This window comes from Labrus mixtus, chromosome 21 (assembly GCF_963584025.1).
Source record: "Labrus mixtus chromosome 21, fLabMix1.1, whole genome shotgun sequence".
NCBI classification, from domain to species: Eukaryota; Metazoa; Chordata; class Actinopteri; order Labriformes; family Labridae; genus Labrus; species Labrus mixtus.
The window spans coordinates 1,936,895-1,954,849 of NC_083632.1; the positions used below are offsets into that span (position 1 = coordinate 1,936,895).

The following is a 17,955-nucleotide window of genomic DNA, read 5'->3' on the forward strand; positions in this document are numbered from 1 at the left end:
TTCACAGTTAAAGAGACACTCCTCCAGCTGACACGTGACTCAGCTGTTCACTCCTCCAGCTGACAGCACAGAGCTGCAGAGCGGCAGAGCGGCAGAGCGGCAGAGCGGCAGAGCGGCAGAGCGGCAGAGCTGCATATTTGACTGTTAAAATGTGAACTTTAATTACAAGTGATGAATATTAAACAGTGACCTGTTTGTATTTTTGTTGACTCAGCACTTTATCCTGTCTGTAATGGAAGCTGCTAAATCAGTCAACGATCGCTGTTGTTTCTCCAAGTCTGCTTTAATCAATGTATCTTACCTCGTCACCTCATTAGCTTTTTAAATGTCTTCTGTCCTTTTACGTTTTCTTCTAATAGTTAATATCTTGAGTTCATTCAGAGTAAAACCCACAGATGCCGAATGACTTTGGGAACAAATGCATTTTTATTTTTTTCCTCATGTACAGAAAGAATCCATTTACAGTTTACAAACAACTGACCAGGTTCATGAAGCAAAATGATTCACTGCACGGGGTGAAGGCCTACAGTTCAATCCTCGTCTAAAACCTGACACAGCCCCGTTTACACACCAGGAGGAGTCACCTGTCGGGGATTCAGTTCAGCTGTGACTGAGCGCGCTCTGTCCAAACAACAGGTTCACAAAATCTACAGAGAAAAACTCATTTTTCTCACGTAAATAAAACCAACAAAAAAACAAGCAAGGAAAGCCACGATTGCACAACTCAGTTAATTCCATATCTGGGCCAAAGAAATGTACATTTACAGCAGTGGAAGAGACGTTTCAGTAGGACGTGTTTCATGTTTCATGGCTGCGTTACTCTTCACTATGACTCACATCACATTCCCAGTTTGTTCTGTAGGCTACACAGGCGTTATGAACAGCAAGCGAATGGGTGTAAAGGACCAACAGACCAGCGTGACCTTTTTATACAGCCGTTAAGATTGCACTCTTAAAAACGCGAGAATGTCGGGTTCTGAATCAGCACGATTATTGATTCACAGTTGTTGATGCGTCGTAGGCAGTGGTGATGCTAAGAAACGGCGGGAGAGCGTGTTGGTCAGCATGTCATTGTTGTAAACATTTACGACCGGAAGTGATTTTGTCAGAGCTGGATTACGGGAAAAAGTCTCAGTGTATCTCAGTATAACCAAGTTCATTTGGCAAAACACAATTCAATGCGTCAGTGCATCATTTTTTTCTTCTTCTTTTTTTTTTTTTTTAAACGCCAAACATCCTGGATCAGTTCAAAAAAAGGTTTCATTAAAAACACCCTATTCTACAAGTCACATGCACATCGTTATACACGTTAAAATCTCATATAGTTCATCGTAGCATTTACAAGTTTGGTGAAAAAGAGGATAGATACAAGAAAGTAAGATAATCAAGGACGTAAAAGCCGCAAGAAAAGTGGAACTTTTTTTTGGCAGGCATGCTCCCCCGAGTGACGCGTCGTCGTCGATGTTACCACGATCGATGCAGCGTGCTGCTTTAGTGCTCGCCGATCTCAACGACGGATTAGCTAAGGTGACATCTCAAAAAAGGGACCTGCATGCCTATCACTCGATTCTTTGTGAAAGAAGGCACTTACAGGAGAGAAGTGGTGCAGGCCCTGCCGACAAACAACCCCTGTAGATCTCACTCGGATATTAAATAGATTCAAGTAAAGTGATGGTTCGACGTTTCTTGGCGATTTGGGGTTGTCTACGCAGGAGCCAGAAGAAGGGGGGAGGGGGGAGGAGGGGCTTTTGGTGCCTTCTGTTTTATTTCATACATTCATAGTGTATGCATGCAATCTTTCTTTATCAAATTGTCTTTGAAATGTTTGGGAATCTATTTACACGTCAGGAAAAAGCAAAGATTCAAGTCTTTGTCTCAACAATGGGAGAGAGAGAAAAAAAAGGCAGATATGAAAAAACGTTTGGCAGATATGTAGATCAATCAAGACAGAGAGGATTGGCGGAAAACACTCGAACAAGATGACGCTCAACATTTTTAAATTTGAATAAGTGATTTGAAAAAACACAGCACAGGAAAAAGGAAGAACATCCCTGAAGGAGCAAAAATGCAAGTCGCACATTGGACAAATAGATTTGCATTATCCAGTCACAGGGGCTCAAGAAAAAAAACAGAACATATTTAAGCTCTGGGAACATGTTTTCTTCAAAGAAAACTTATTCTAGATACAGTTAAGGGGAACAGGACTAGTCATTGATATGAACCTCCAGGGAAGGGAAATCTAATTTACCTAAAAACCTATCGGTGCCATAAAAACTCCATCTACTTCCAAATACTCGGTAAGTACCGCTCAATGAATTCTCAAAGTATTAATAAGTGCTTTGTTCTTATATTCTGCTCTATAAAATGGCTATTTCCACAGTCAGTAGATGCAATGGCTCAGACGATGGTTCAGTGGTGTGATAGGTGAACACGACTCGCAATAAACTAGGTTTCAGTAGACGACAGATCTTCTTAGTGGAAACCAGTGAGATTCACCGACAGTGAGACTACAAAAGTGCAAAAGCACCTCACCAGAAACACAAAGGTCGAACAACAACAACAACCTGAAGATGGACCGGTGAAGAAGCATGGTTGTGCTTATTGTGAGATCTCTCTGCGGGAACATCACTCAGATTCCCCCCTTTTGGAAAAGATCGTTAAAAAGGTCCAAAGTCTTCAAAAACGGCGTTCACTTCCTGGGGTGGAAGACCATGAGAGGCCTGTCCTCGATCTTCTGCCAGGGGCTCTTCTTGTTCTCGTCTTTGTCGTCGGGGTCGTCCTCGGGACTGGTGATGGAGTCGCGGCGGTTCTCGCTGTTGCTGTTGTTGCTGCTGCGGCTGCTGTTCACGCGGCTGCGCCCCCTCCTGGGGATGGTGGACCCTCGCGAGGACGGGCCCTCGTCGAGAAGCGGGGTGAGGGAGTTCTCCTCGGGCGAGACCGGGCGCCCCTCGCTGCTGCTGCTGGGATCGCTGTGGTCTGGGTAGGCCAACTTCGAGTACGTCTTCCCCCCGCCGCCACCACCGCCACCGCCGCCGCCGCCGTGGCTCTTCCGTCCCCCCGTCCCCCAGCGCTCGTCTTTGACCTTCCGGTTGACTCCCGACTTGCGCTCTTGGGACTCCAGAGGCGGTTCGAGGTTGACGTCTCTGCCGCTGTTCGGGCCGCTCAAAAACGCGCTGATCCCGCCGCCGCTCAGGTCGTTGGCCACGTCGATGTAGGAGTGGCGCACGTGGGCGTTGTCGCGTCCGTCCAGGGAGATGAACCACGCTCTCGGGTGCTGCTTCACCCCCAGCTCGAGCAGCTTCTTCTCGGTCATGGCCTGCAGCTCGCCGTTCATCTGAGCCATGGTGGAGTCGTTGAAGAGCACTGGGATGGTCACGGGTCCGCCGGAGGAGTCGGACGCCCAGCTCGGGTCCTCGGAGTCGTCGCCCCCGGACCCCCCTTGCTGCTGCTGCTGGCCTTGTTTCTGGGAGTGGTGGTGGTGATGCTGCCCTCCTCCCATCTGCGCTCCGTTCTTGTCCTGGTCTTTCTGATCCTTGCCGTCTTTGCCCGAGAACTCTGAGGGTAGACGCATGTAGTGCGCCGGGATGACCAGCGTGGGCACCATGCTCCGGTACATGTTCTCCTTCATCTGGTCGATGGAGCTGCAGAAGATGATCTGACCCGCCTGGGTGTTGAGGGACGTCGGTCTCGCGAGGCTGTCTGCGGCCGCGGCCGAGTACTCGGGGGGTTTGTCGGACTGCTGGTTTGGCACGTACCCCTGGAAGCGAGGCGGGGACGGGGGATCCGAGGAGTACCCTCGATTGTCGTTGGCGCTGTGGTGTCGATGGTACTCGGACTCTTTGCCCTCCATTTGGCTGTAGCCCCGGTTGTAGTCTTCATGCAGCAGAGGGTTGTCCAGGTTGTTGGTCTCGGTGGCCCGTGTGACCTTCATGGCCAGGCTCTCGCCCCGCTGGGAACCAGAATTATTTTTCCCCTTCGCGTGCCGCAGCATGTGGGCCGGGACGTGTTTGGTCAAGTCCTCCTTTGAGCTCTGGTAGTCTCGTGACGGGGACATTTCAGATTTCTCATTGGAGGCGCCCGGCTCAGCATGGCCTCCGCAAATAAGATTCAGGCGAGAAGTAGACGTACCCTGGTCCCTCTTCGCACCGTTTGTATTGGCCGTGTGGGGTTTCGCCTGCTGTCGACGAGGTTTCAAACACTTCCGCCTGAAAGAACAGAAACTGAAGGTCAGAGATGCAAGAAACAACCTGTCATCTACCTGAGGAGTTTCATCTACAAGCCTCTTTCACACAGAGTTATTTGCAAATATCGAAGTTGAAATTAATTTTCCAATTTTTCTTTTTTTGCTCTTTGAAGAAACCTAAAAGTGAGACCTTCGTCTACGCTCCCCACACCTGCAGTAGTAGAGCAGCACACAGAGCAGGATGAGCACCAGCAGGGCCAGCGAGCCCAGGATGGAGAGCAGGAACAGGGTGTGGTAGGTGGTGATGTCCCTCAAGCCTGGATGAGACAGACCCAATCCTGCAAGACAAGTGAAGACAGAAAAAATGTCCAAGAATCACTCTGAAAGTTCTCCCACGATATTTTGTTTTTGCCCTTGTTAACAGATGCAATAAAGCAGCCAAAATAACACAAACAAAACAGAGCGAAAAAATGAATAAAATGTCACTTATGATCACCTTTAAATACTCAACATTTTGAATTACAATCTGTGCTTCTCTGTTGCAAGACAAGCACTTTAAGTGGAGGCACTATGATAGGGTGAAGTTTTCCACAAGATTTAAATCTGAGTCTTTGCAACCAACTTTTTCAACTTTTGGAGTATTTCCAAAACTTTTTGTAGCTATGGGTCATTTTTCAGAAATGTAGACCCCCTAAAAACCTAAAAGGGCAAAGGTTTAAAAGATCATCAAAATATTTTAACCGTAGAAAATCACTGAGTTGGTTTCTCTAATTTCCAACAATGTCAAGATACAGAGAAACAAAAGAAGACATTACATAGTAAAACAATTTTAAACTAAGGCGACTTAAAGTTCATGAATATGATCTCATTTTTACAAAGTGCAATTAATATGTTAAATAACAATTAGCTATTTGTTGCTCTTTTTGCACTTGAATTGCACATTTGCACACCTCCACTTTGCACTTTAATAACTTGAATTTCCAATCTGGTACGGGCTCTTGACTGATTTTATTGTGCTGTTTTTATTTGGTTTTATATTTTTTAAATTCGTTTTGGTCCATGTTTTATGGCGATGTTGTCCTTGTGTTTCTTGTCTTCTGTGTGCTCCTGTTGCAACGCAAATTCCCCCTTGTGGGACCATAGAAAATCAGAATCTGAATGAATCTGAATGAGAAATAGTGTTTCATCTTTCAATTGCAGGAACTTAGAGAGAATTTTTAGAAACAGCAGGTCACAAATACAAAGTTTAATTCTTCAAAAAAGGCTCTTTAACTGCCTTAAACATCTACCACCAGTCTCATCCTCCTCACATATGAATGTCTCTTAGCTCAGTCTGTAGGGACTTTGGTTTGGAACCAGGGGGTCGCCGGACCAAGTCTGGAAATTGGTCTGGTAGCCGGAGAGGTGTTAGTTCACTTCCTGAGCGCTGCAGAGGCACCGAACCCCCCCACCAGATCAGGATCACTCGCTGTGTGCAGCCCCCCCTCACTCTGACATCCCTCCATCAGTCCATCCTGTTTGTGCATGTGTGTGTATTTCAGCGTCTGTGTGTGTAAAATGGAATTTTCTCTTGCGGGATTAATAAATTATATCTTCTTCTTCTTAACTTCTTTCTGGAAAAACTCTGATAGAAGCATCAACATAGATGATGTTTGTATCATAACAGCTTTACGCCAAAAGCAACTAAATCTTTCCATGTAGCAAATCCTAAAAGCTGTCATGGCTTAAAGCAACAACACCTGGCTTCCTGCACCAAACAGAGCGCTTCATATTTTGTCCCCGGAGACACACTCGGTGCAGGAACATCTGCTGGCATGGCAACACTGAGGAGGAAAAAACAGAACGCACAGCAGAGCAGAGGCAGAGATGAGTTACGGTACCTGAAGATGTAGGGAAGGCAGCTAACCAGTATCCCATCTGAGGAACGACCACGTTCCACACAAACTGCTGGCCGTCCTTTTTGATGTAGCCCGTCCCGTTCCTGACCCACAGTCCTGTTAACAAATGTTTATCCCCAGTCGTTATATATTCTTTAAACAGTTTAAGCAGAGACACACGGCTGTCAAAACAAACGTGATTCATGCGTGTTGTTGCACTGACCCGTCTTAGGCTGATACAGCCAAGCGGGAACGCTGGTGGCCATCCTGTTGCGGGTGTCTGACGGCAGCGGGACAGAGACGTGGATCGGATCCGACACCTGGATCGGGTCGCCATCTTTGTCGAAGAGCTGAATGCTGACCACGGCGAGAGCTGTCAAGTCTGTCCATCCTGTCTCTGCACCTGAACAGAAAAAAATCAGCATCTCAGTCAGTCATTATCAGACACACTCCTCACTACTTTTATTTTTTTAAAGGTTTATTTTTTAGCTTTTTTTTAAGCCTTTATTACAGAGATAGGACATTGTGCTGATTGGAGAGAGAGAGTAGGGAATTTCTTGAGCTGTTGGTGTGCAAAGCAAAGAAAGACATTGTTATTTAGAAACAGGAAAGCACCTCTTTCAACTGTTGACACATCGTTGGGATCTCACTATTGTCTAAAATACCGCTGCGTGCTGATGTGTTATGATGTCCTTCTAAGAACTGAGGGAACAGGAAAAACCTCCCCTCATGCTCCAGTAAGCACAGATCATTTTCCACGTTGATTTTTTGAGTCAGACGCCCACCTGAGCTGTTGGTTTCTTGGCCCAGGAGAAACGGAAACCCCCCGACCTCATACTGAGTCCTGGCTGTGGTCAGAGCGGCGGACAGCGCTGTGTAGTTTGAGTTGGACGGCAGCTGCAGGGACTTCCTCTGAAGCTGCACCAGCGGCTGGTTACGAGCTCCTGCAGAGAAAATACAATCAAACTCACACATTGTCTCCTTCTGTCTCATAAAAAAAACTATATAAACATACTTGACTTTTAGTAAACAACCAGTTCTGAGGAGTTGGCTGTGAATGAGAACTATGACAAAGCACTTTTCTGCAGCTGTTGCTATGGTGATAGCAGCAGAAAAAATAACACAGGGTCACATAAATGTTAAGCTGTGATGGTTATGTAGGCCGGTGTAGATGGAGTTGAGGAAACAGGTGTGAATCAGTCTTCACTCTGTTGGTGACAGACTACTTTAAGAATAAAAAGGTGAAATTGACTTTACCAAGCAGCAAAAAATTGGATTATCATCACCCAAAAGGTTTTAATAAAGTTCAATTTACCTCTAATCTAGTGACTCAGTTCTCTCATAAATTCAATGCATGACAGCATTAAGTGAACATGCATGGACAAGCTTTAAATGTTCAGATCTCTAGAGAGGAAAAAGTGTTACATTTTCTTTACCTGGTGACCCCGAGAGCACCTGCAGGACGTCATCGTACAGAATAAGAGTTCCAGGCCTCTGAACAAGGAGGTACAGGCTGACTGATGCGTACACTGAAGACAAAAAGGAAGAGGCATTAATATTAGATTATTCCGGTGTCGCGACAACAATTCTGCGGCAAACTTTCAGCAGCAGTGTAGTAAGATTTCACACCATTCATTGTAAAAGTTGCAGGATGAATGAAATAAGTGATGACATTTTAAAATGTGTAATGTGAAAACCTGCAACAAAGTCATAAAAAACAAGACCACTTTAAACCACACACATTGATTTTAAATGCCAAAGACTTAAGACACTTGTTTTTAAAGGAGCAATATGTAGCTCTGGCACCTAGTGGTTAAAATGGGTACTGCAGTCTAAATTCCAAACATTGTAGAGCGCTGTCTCCCCCCCCCCCTAGAGTCGATGCTCTCACAGGTCACCATGTGGTGGACTCTGAAGCTTCAGTGTTTATCCAGCTCTGCATGGGTCTGTAAACCTTTCTGTGTTCTAACCTCTCTCCATTTTTCAAAAGCATCTCCAATATTGATCCTAGTTTGAGCACGTTTCTGCTCGTGCTTAATGAACTTCATTTTCTTCCTCTGTGACTTACGGGGAATTCGGCTGGAGTGCCAGGGCACAGAGTTGGTGACGTAGTCTCGTTTGGAGGCCGTGATGACCACCCAGGTTCCTGTGCGGTACGGGAAGCTGACCCTCAGGACGCCATCCCTGCCCGCCCTGCTGGACGCCAAGACAGTCTGATTCCCGTGAACTTCCACCAGAGCGTCGGCCAAAGGTGAAAGGTCGCTGTTGTCGAACACCTGGATTTTTATTTGGACCTCTGGAAGAGAGAAAAAGCAACATTTATACACCTGAATATTTCATCAAGTCACCCTCGGCTCTCATGCGAGCACAACACCATCATGCAGCAGTGTCTCAAATGACCTTCTAACTGAGGGGAACTGTTGGCAGGAAACAACAAGAAGCTGGAAAATTACAGTGAAGACCAGCGGTTGTACAACAAAATAGTGCGACATAAAGAAATCATTTTTGTTTTGTGTATCTCCAATTATAAGTCTTAAAGGCTTTATATGTGATGTTTTGATCCAGCAGATGTCGCCCTTGAGCACCAGCATGAAATCAAAACAACTCGCGCTGCATTGTTGTGTTAGCATGCTAATGCTAGCGATCTTTATTATGCTTGTATCTTCACACTGCATGTAAATTTACCTGAAATGAGCGTGATCTAGAAACACAGTTAAGCAGTGAGTACAGTATGTTATTCTTCTTTTCTCTAGTCCCTCAATTAAACAACTTTTATACGTGAGGGGAGGAGTCAGCCAGCCGTCCGGGCGATGTAAACAAAGTGAAGATAGGACTCTGAAAACTCTGAAAACATCACAGACAGTGGGACTCGGGTGTTACACCCATTGTAGACAGTCATGACTCACAGAGTTATTTTCAGAGGATATACTTGATTTCTAAGTGTGAAAATTTGCATATAAAACCTTTAAGCTTCTTTTAATTTTGGGTTTGGTGTGTTTTGTGATTCATATCACGTGTTAGTTTAAGAAAAGAGGAACATTGAAATTGGGGCAAATTGTACATTTTGGGGAAGGAGGGGTTTTTAATTATGAATGTAATTTCGTGATGCACCAATCCAATATCTGTACTGGACGATCCTGGTCCAACTTATCCACCTCCACTCTAAATGTATGACCACAAGTCCACCGAGGTATTGATATTGTTTTCATCAGGACTGAAATAGTCTGACTCTTTAAGTCCCCCGAGTATTGAACTGCAGACGCTGCTGCAGCTTCTGAGCACGTTCTTAAAAACAAACAAATAAATGGAGAGAAATGAACTAATGACTAACTTCTTAATGTTTTCACCAGTCTCTTTCAGCACCATTACTTTGTGCTCCCTGATGATGATCTGGTGCGGACTAATCGTTTCCAGTAGCGCTGGATTAAAAATGATGATGATGATGATGATGATGTTTTTAGTCATCAGACACTCTCATCGCGAGGCTATGTCTGCCCCTTCATCCTCCCGGAACATTTTGTTTCTCATCTCGCCTCTTGATCGGCGTGGATGTGGGTCACGCTGGGGGATGTTTCCATGGATACACGCTGACTCTCCAAAAAGCTGGCTTGTTTGTTGCTCAGCTCCCTGTAGCCCGACGAGCTGTCGTCCTCTAAAACCCCCCGAGCCTCCAGTGACAGGCTAATGGCTGCGTTCAGATTATACCCTGCATGTGTGTGTGTGTTCCTACCTATTGTCTGTTTGTGTAATTGCTGCAAAGCATTACCATAATGGGTTCAATAAAGGCTCCCTTGTGTGTTTTGTGGGGAGGATTTCCTCCATTTGTGCTCCACATTGAACCACTGAGGCTCCATTGACAGAAACACTGAGAGTCACAGTGTCACATCGAGAGTCTGGGAAATTTGGACCACTCCAAAACGCTCGAGTACAGCTGAGAGTCAGTGGAGTGAAAGCCCTCTTCTTCTTCTTCGAGCCGAGTCGAGCAGGTTGTTAACAAAAGCAGAGGCAGGAAGCTGATATAAGATTCAAGGTTTTTCACTTTTCTTGAAATGTAACCATCATTCACCATCATGTAACTTCCCTAAATAAAAAAATGAGTGGATTTCAGAAAATGCAGATCAATGATAAAATGGTTGCAGACGTATTATCCATCGATTCAGTGATCCGTTCATAGACTAATTGTTTTGTCAATAAAAATAGAACAGCCTCTTCGTTCTGCTGCCTTGCTAGATTCTTTAGATGCTAATCACTTCAACAACACCTTGCACATAACGGCAGGTCTGGAGAAGTGCTGAGCTGTTTAGAAACACACGCGAGAGGTATCAGTTAGCTGATGTTTTAATCAGTCAGGCAGCCGCTTGGGAATAATAATCCATCACAATTAAATTCAAATTAGTTTTTTACCAACAGAGAGGCTGCAGTTTAGAGGCCAAAGGCATCTTTGTTACTATTAGAGGAGAAGATTTAAGATCTTTTTTTGTGTCTTTGTTGTAGAGATAGGACAGTGGATAGAGTCGGAAATCAGAGAGAGAGAGAGTGAGAGAGAGAGAGAGACAGAGAGAGAGAGAGTGGGGAATGACATGCGGGAAAGGAGAGGCCGCCCGCTTGGAGGACTACAGCCTCCGTACATAGAGCGAGCACCCTAACCGCTTGCCCCCGCGCCCCCCAGAAGTATTAGGATATCAAAGTAATACAGACAAAAGCACCTTGTAGAAATGTAAAGAACTCAAATTGTGTGAAAACCCGCACCAGCAGATTTCGCAGAAGTACGGAAGCCATAAGAGGACATAAATCCATGCATTTGATTTCCGATAATCTGAGATCTCGACCGATATATTTCCAGTTATCTCTGGATAACAACGCTGCATGGTTTTCCTGTGATAACTGTGCTTATTTTCAGTAATTTTGTTCAGCTCTCGAGAAATTAACTCGTCATGGGAAAAAGCAGCTTTGTTATCCTGAAGTTAAGATCGAGTAAAAACAACCGATACTTATGTGTTATCATGGGAAACAGAGTAAAACTAAGTCATTCATATGGACGTATGACTGATTAGAACTCATGCTGAAGACCTGAGCAGTCAATGTTTTGTCATCTTACAAAGAAATATGAGCTAGTGTAAACAGTGTATGTTCAGTTTGATCTTTAACAAAACAATACAATATTTTTTCATTTTTTCATTTCATCTTAAGAAGTAGACATGACTGTCTACATTGAGTGAGAAGCTCGAGTCCCGCTGGCTGTGTTGTTGTCAGAGCTGTGTTTACATCATGTTTATTCATGGTGTGTTCTTATTCATAACTCCTTCGTGCGAACGCAAGTGGAGCCCCCCCCTCCACTCGGTTGGCTGTATGCAGCTGGAGGAGAGCGGAGACTTCAGAATAGTCGAGGTGTGGCCGAAAAAGCAGTTTGTTTTGGTTTCACAGCGGCGCTCAAGGGCGACATCTACTGGATCAAAAAGTCGCACATTCTACCTTCAAAGTACTGTTATGCAAAACGGCCTTGTTCACCCTGTTATGTGTCGCCCAATTAATAATGCATCATATTCTATTTTAGATTTGTGTCTAAAATATTATAACTTCCAAAGTAAATCCAACATTTCAAAATGCAGCTGGTTAAAAAGTACACAATCTTTAAATGTAAACAATGTGTACATGTGCTGCAGCACGAGGATGAAGTGAAAATACTGACGTGTACTTGAGTAAATGTACTCAGTTACAACGCAGCTCTTATCTCTGTGAGCATCCATGCAGCTCAAAATAGCTTGAAGCATGAATAATGCACTGTAATTACATAATGTCCTTCAGATATGCACACCACAACATCAACAGAGGTGTGTTCAAGGCTGTGGATGTATTTTTATTTAACGTCAGTGTTGTTGTTCTTTGTCTCTTTTTTTTAATACACCTTTTTATGAGCTGGTTTTGACTGACTGACTGACTGACTGACACATTTCCAGGACCCCAGGCCCTGCTAGTATCACACTGTCAGTACTATTTAACAAACATGAAGGCCTGGAAACAGCAAATAAGGCCTGGTATTACAGAAGACTATATGTAAGGCCTAGCAGCAGATTGTGCACACTGATCTGTCTCAAACACCACACCGATGCACTGTATCTAAGCACTTTCAAACGTCACACAGAAGCGTGGCCCTCACCGTGATCTATAGGAAGGAATCTACACAATCAAACTAACATTATGCAGCGGGTAAGAGTAGAAAATCTGCCCCCTTTGTGCATTGTCTTTCAGCTGACATGATATCAAAGCGCAGCGCTGCAAAGATCGACGGTTATGTCGACAAAAGCCATAAAAATGCAACCACTCCCATCTCCTCATTGTGCTGCATCCCCCGTATGGCGAGCTTACCAACTGCTCCCTGATCTGGAAGAGATTTGGCCAGCGCCTCCCAGACCGCGCAGATCGAGGCGAAGAGGAGCAAGCGGGAGATGAAGTGGGCTGGCATCCTTGCAACTACATCTCTAGTCCCAGCTCCATGTCGGCCGTGTATCCATATTTCTCGCAGCCGTTGTGTGAGCTCGTCACTCCTCTTCAGACATGGCTCGGGTGCCCGGCTGAGAATGGAGATGCTGCTGCCGTGTGTGTGTGTGCGGGCTTCGCCTTGTTTTTATTGTCTGAGGTTGGAGGAGGAAGAAGAGGTGTCCAATGTTTCCCTCTGCTGAGCTGTTCAGGAACTGCAACTCTGCTGCTGGGTACACTGGTGCAGCACAGAAATGAACATAGACGAGAACAAAAAGAGAAATAAAATACACAAACACAACAGTAATATAAAAACAACGGGGAGGGGCTAGCCAGAAAAAGGGGCATTGTAATAAATAAATAAATAAATAAATAAATAAATAAATAAATAAAATAAAATAAAATAAAATAAAATAAATACAATAAAATAAATACAATAAATAAATAAATATGGAATTAAATCTGTATCCTAATTAATTAATACAGCTCGATCTGACCTCTGTTTATATATAGATATACAAAGAAAAAGAAAAAACACATTTTAAAGTTTACATAATGACCGTCTGATGACGTCATGACGTTGACCTTGCCGTCTAGCCCCAAAAAGGCAGCAGCTAGCCCAACCCCTTTTTAAACAATCAATTTTGTGTTCAAAATAATTATGAAAAAAATAACTAATGTAAGATAAATATGAAGATATCGACGTGGCTCCTAATTTTAATTACCTAAAATTATATATAAATAATTGTAGTTTCAGTTTCCTTAACGACGGTTACCATGACTACGACTATAACCCGTTGAGCGGTAAGTTTAAGGGGCCTCGTGAACGTCCCTTTTACCGAACAATTTATCCTTAAAAAGTCATTACAAGTGAACCGAATCGATTCAGTTAAGAAAAATAAGTTTGTTCTAGTCTTCTGCTTTACTTCTGTAACGATAATAACGAGGGAGAGTGGATCATCTTGGTGGCTAGCCGTCCGACATTCCCGGACGGCTAGCTTTGAGGATGCTAACTGCTAACCGTGGTGGAGGACATCGAGTGGACCAATGATAGGACATAACTATATAATAAAAGTCCATGGGCCCAACTTTGGAGTTAATGAGGAAAACTGAGGTGCACGGTGAAAAAGAGGACAGTCTGAACGAGCTGTGTTAATAAGGTAAGTGAGCATCTTGAGCTGAAAGTGAGCTACTTACTGACCGTGTATCTCAAGCTAATGTTAGCTTCAACTTCCGGTATGTAGCCTGAGTTGTTTTTCTTCCGTATTTTTTTCCCAATTCACTTTATTAAAATATTACATTTACAATTAATTTCATATAACACATAGAGAAAATCAACTAACTGTACAAAAAGGTCCATTCTTGCATAAATATTTTGTATATATATATTTATTTTTTAATTTATTTTTTAATTTTATTTTGTATTGTGAACTTATCTGTACTTCCTACTGATTTTTGGTGTTATGAGCAACTGTAGCAAACAAATTTCCCCCCTGGGATTAATAAAGTATTTCTGATTCTGATAAATATAGTTAAAGATATAACAAAACAAAATCAACAGCACTTTTTTATCGTTTTAGTGAAGTGTTTCTGTTTACTGTAAGTGTCTATGCAATACAAACGTTCTCTTTTTTTAGGTAGTGTTTAGAAAAAATCAGTAACTTCACCTCTGTAAGTACAAAGAGAAAGCATAAAAAGGAAATCAGTGCAGGGTTACGCAAAGGTAGCAACATAAATATTTTTGTGTCACTGCAGTGGGTTAAGCTGAACTGACAAAAAATAATTTATTGCAAAAATGCAATGAAACCAAGCGGAAACCTCTCCTAAAAATTAAGCCAAGTGCAAAATCCTGCATTTCATCAAGTGTCTGCTTGAGGCTGGCTGCACATACACACCACATCCGAACAGCCAGTTTTTTACAGCAGAAATAAACATGTTTACAGCCTGGTATTGGTTCATGCCACATTGTTTGCAGATGTGCTGATTTCTGTCAACAGGGTCAATATTGGCTGATACTGATGTTGGACCGATGCATCCGTGCATCCCTAATTGTTATTGTTTGTTACTTTGGAGTCAAGTGTACTCGGGCCAGGGTCCTTAATGTGAAACCACCCTTAAATGCATTACTTGAGTAGGCCTGACTGTATTACTTCTGACTCCAATATAATACTTCCAGAGTTATGCTGCCTACATGTTTACTTTTTAAAGATTTATTTTTGGGCTTTTTGTGCCTTTAATGGAGAGATAGGACAGTGGAGAGAGTGGGGAGTGACATGCGGGAGGGAGGCCACGGGTGGGATGTTAACCCGGGCCGCCCGCTCGAGACAACAGCCTCCATGCATGGGGCGCGCTAACCATTGCGCCAGCAGCGCCCACTACATGTTTACTTTTAATACTTAAGACAGGAATCCCATGATACCAGGATCTGAGAGAAGATAGATGTAAACACCTTTGAAATCTGTTTCTGTTTTTGTTGTTTTGGCATAAAAACATGTTTCTTGTCGGTGTTTTAGCTTCTGAAGTAGACAAAGTTTGTTCTGGATCAAACTTCTGTTTCTCACATTACAACTGAAACTTTTGGAGAAAGACGCTGTACTCGCGGCGGATGTCCCCCATCGATCCAGGCTTTCTCTGACTTCCTCCACTGCTCAGCAGCAGCAGCTGGTTGTCATATTCATCATTTTTATTGTTTAATTAAAAAGTCATATTGCAGCAGTATTTTATTCCTGGCTGCATGGAATGGTGTTTGTAGATTTATCGCTCGACAAAAAAAACGTGTACACGTAGCGTTCTGCTGTTTTTCATTCATTACAGAAATACAACCTCCTGCCTGCGTGGCTGTAGGAGACTTTCAGGATTGAGTTCTGTTAAAGATGACTAAATTAAAGGTTTGAAAACATCTGCTAAACAGCAACGTTGAAGCTGAAGAAAGATTGGACGCGTCTTCTCACTGTCCTGTTGATTAAAAATTTGATTGATTTAGGATTGTTCTCACTTTGTTTGCCGGCTGCTGCTTGGTACATATTAAATAAGATAAAAATTCCCACCTAGATTTAGTTACAAGGATAAATGTGTAAGCCATTAATCAGCACTCGGATGAGGAGAAACATTGACTCAGCAGGGGACACCTGAGGTTTATGGAAACTCCTCCTCGGACAATCATGCTGTTCTTCTGAAGGCCCCCTCATGATGGTTTTTATAGGTTTGCTAAATTAACTCGTCTAATGTCCTAAAATGTTCTCATGTTGAGCCACAAGCAGCGAAAAGATGGCATGAGTTAAAGAATGACAATAGGCAGCAAACATTTTGGAAAAGAGGAGTAGAGGTTAAATGTCAAATAAGGAAATTATTTCTTCAATCTGGCATTTTAACTACTTTCATATATCGAGTATGTGCAAATAATCTAAAGCATATGGTTGTGGAGATAAAGGCATGGTTCAGAATACAACAGTGATTTAAAGAGAAACAGTTTATGGAGGAAAACCATGACAAAATAATTCACATTTATTTGAGCTTTTTAAAACCCAACGTGGATTCAATTCACATGATTTGAATTTCACTCTTTAAAATAAAACAAGATGTGCAGATTCAGAAAAAAAAGATAGTGAGTTTTTTTATAGGTTTCATGGATTTATCATATATTTCATGAAAAGCTCAAGTGACCTTTTTTTTTTAAGGTAAAGTACATTCATCTATTAATGTCAGTTAAAACATTACAAATTCAAACTTAAACACACAGATCAATTTGATTGAAGTCTCGTTTTCTAAGCATTCCCAAAAATGTAGTTATATTTCGGTACCTGGAAACCTGAACTTTTTTGTGAAGTAGTTGCGAAACTGAATTTTTGGCATCACCAATTTCAAACGGTAAACATTCAGAGGGATGATTGTCAGAAACATGAAAAGTAAAATGTATTGTCAAGGAAGCTGTTACGAGCAGATGTAAGTGTTAGTTTAGCACAGCTGTAATAAGATTGTCAACATTTTGGATGCTTTGATCCTTTTCCATACAAAATGTTTAAAACGATAGAAGCTAGGGCCGTCATTTATTATTTAAAGTTTGAACATTCATTTGAACATTGGGGAGAAAGTTCACATTCAAACTGTAAGGAGCCGTTTGAATTCAAAATATAAGTTCTATCGGCGCGTCAGGCCGTCTGAAGTAGTTTGCAGTTTTATCCAGCAGAGGGCGCTTTTTTAATGTGACAGAACTTGTATAAGCTTTGTTTGTTTTAATGATGGATAGTATGACAACATTGGAAAGCTGTAAAGAAACTCATCAGTCACGCTTTTAACCAATGGTTTCAGTGAGCGAAGGAAGTTGCCAATCCACATGAGCTAAGGTTGTGCAATGTCTAAACTGCAAAAATGCATCAGCAATGTTTTGGTACCAAAATGCTGTCATAATTATACAGTTTAGACAGTTGAGCGTGTCTGCATTTTTGGGGAATTAATTATTAGAAATGACCCAATATTGTGTGCCTATGATGACTTCTATTCTGTTGCTGTAGTATCAAAACAGGGATCACCATTATTTGATTTACTAGTATAATATTAAGGCTCAAGTTTTGACAACCCTAAGCTCCTCACTGTCCGCTCCACTGGCAGTGGACTGCTGTGTGCACATGTTTCTTGGGACAGCCAGTTCTTCAGAAAGAAGTGAAAGTCTGTGATCTCCAAGCAGCCCATTATGTTGTTTGGGAACATAGTGTGTTACAATAACGTGCCAGCACCATGGAAACAATCCCAGTGGAAAAAGCAATTAGGATCCTTTGTCGAGTACACACTAATCCATTACAAAATCTGTGGACCCGCCGTGGACAAGGTATTAAAAAGTCTGTGCGTCTGGTGTCGAGGCTGGGGGCAAAATGACAAAAACATAAAGACTGGACTCTTACCCGGGAGACCCGAGACAAGTGCTGTGTGAGACCAAAGGTGTAACATTGGTAACATTATTTAATGTAAAGGAGTGTAAGGCGTGTGCGTGTATAACTTCACTGATAAACATTTTTATATCAACTTAAAGCGCAGACTTTGATTTAAGACCTGATCATATGACAGGGATAGTCTCCCGCTGTAAGGAGCATATGTGAACAGCCAGGTCGGGAGAATCTCCGGAGCAGTCCTCCTGAAATGATCTAGATATTTTCCGGTGTGCAGATATAGCAGAAATTAACTGCTTACAACCTCGCACAAAAAGCAAAATAGGTCTGATTAGCCCATGTCTAGATCGGCAAACACATTTTTTGATGACTTATCAGTTTTGATTTGATGAAGGATAAGAGTTATTCACAATAAGGCGTGTAGCTGACCTGATTGACAGGTGGGCGCGGTGTAACGGTTTGTCAGGAGGTTTAAAACCCGCCTCAGCTCCAGCTCTCAGCCTGTCGTTAGGTTGACTGAAAGTTAGACTGAGGC

General features: G+C 42.9%; 1 protein-coding gene across 2 annotated transcripts; it reads right to left on the bottom strand.

The window, feature by feature from the left end:
* Positions 1 to 403: 403 nt before the first annotated feature.
* LOC132955135 (protein FAM171A2) lies at positions 404 to 12,701 on the bottom strand. 2 transcript variants are annotated; one of them, XM_061027859.1, is made up of 8 exons: positions 12,427 to 12,701; positions 8,129 to 8,356; positions 7,497 to 7,589; positions 6,846 to 7,004; positions 6,284 to 6,463; positions 6,064 to 6,177; positions 4,395 to 4,521; positions 404 to 4,205 (listed from the first exon to the last, which is right to left on the bottom strand). In XM_061027859.1, exons 1-8 carry the CDS (start codon positions 12,521 to 12,523, stop codon positions 2,690 to 2,692), a joined length of 2,514 nt encoding a protein of 837 aa, XP_060883842.1. In that variant the 5' UTR covers positions 12,524 to 12,701; the 3' UTR covers positions 404 to 2,689. The 2 variants fall into 2 exon arrangements, with proteins under 2 accessions (XP_060883842.1, XP_060883841.1); XM_061027858.1 differs by having other exon boundaries at positions 4,374 to 4,521.
* Between the last annotated feature and the right edge of the window lie 5,254 nt (positions 12,702 to 17,955).

Excerpts from the sequence above, each read along its gene's own strand:
- LOC132955135 (XM_061027858.1), bottom strand. The coding sequence starts at position 12,523 with ATGCCAGCCCACTTCATCTCCCGCTTGCTCCTCTTCGCCTCGATCTGC. Across the intron at positions 8,357-12,426 it reads TCCAGATCAGGGAGCAGTTG|AGGTCCAAATAAAAATCCAG; the intron begins GTAAGCTCGCCA and ends TCTCTCTTCCAG. Across the intron at positions 7,590-8,128 it reads GCACTCCAGCCGAATTCCCC|TGTACGCATCAGTCAGCCTG; the intron begins GTAAGTCACAGA and ends TTTTGTCTTCAG.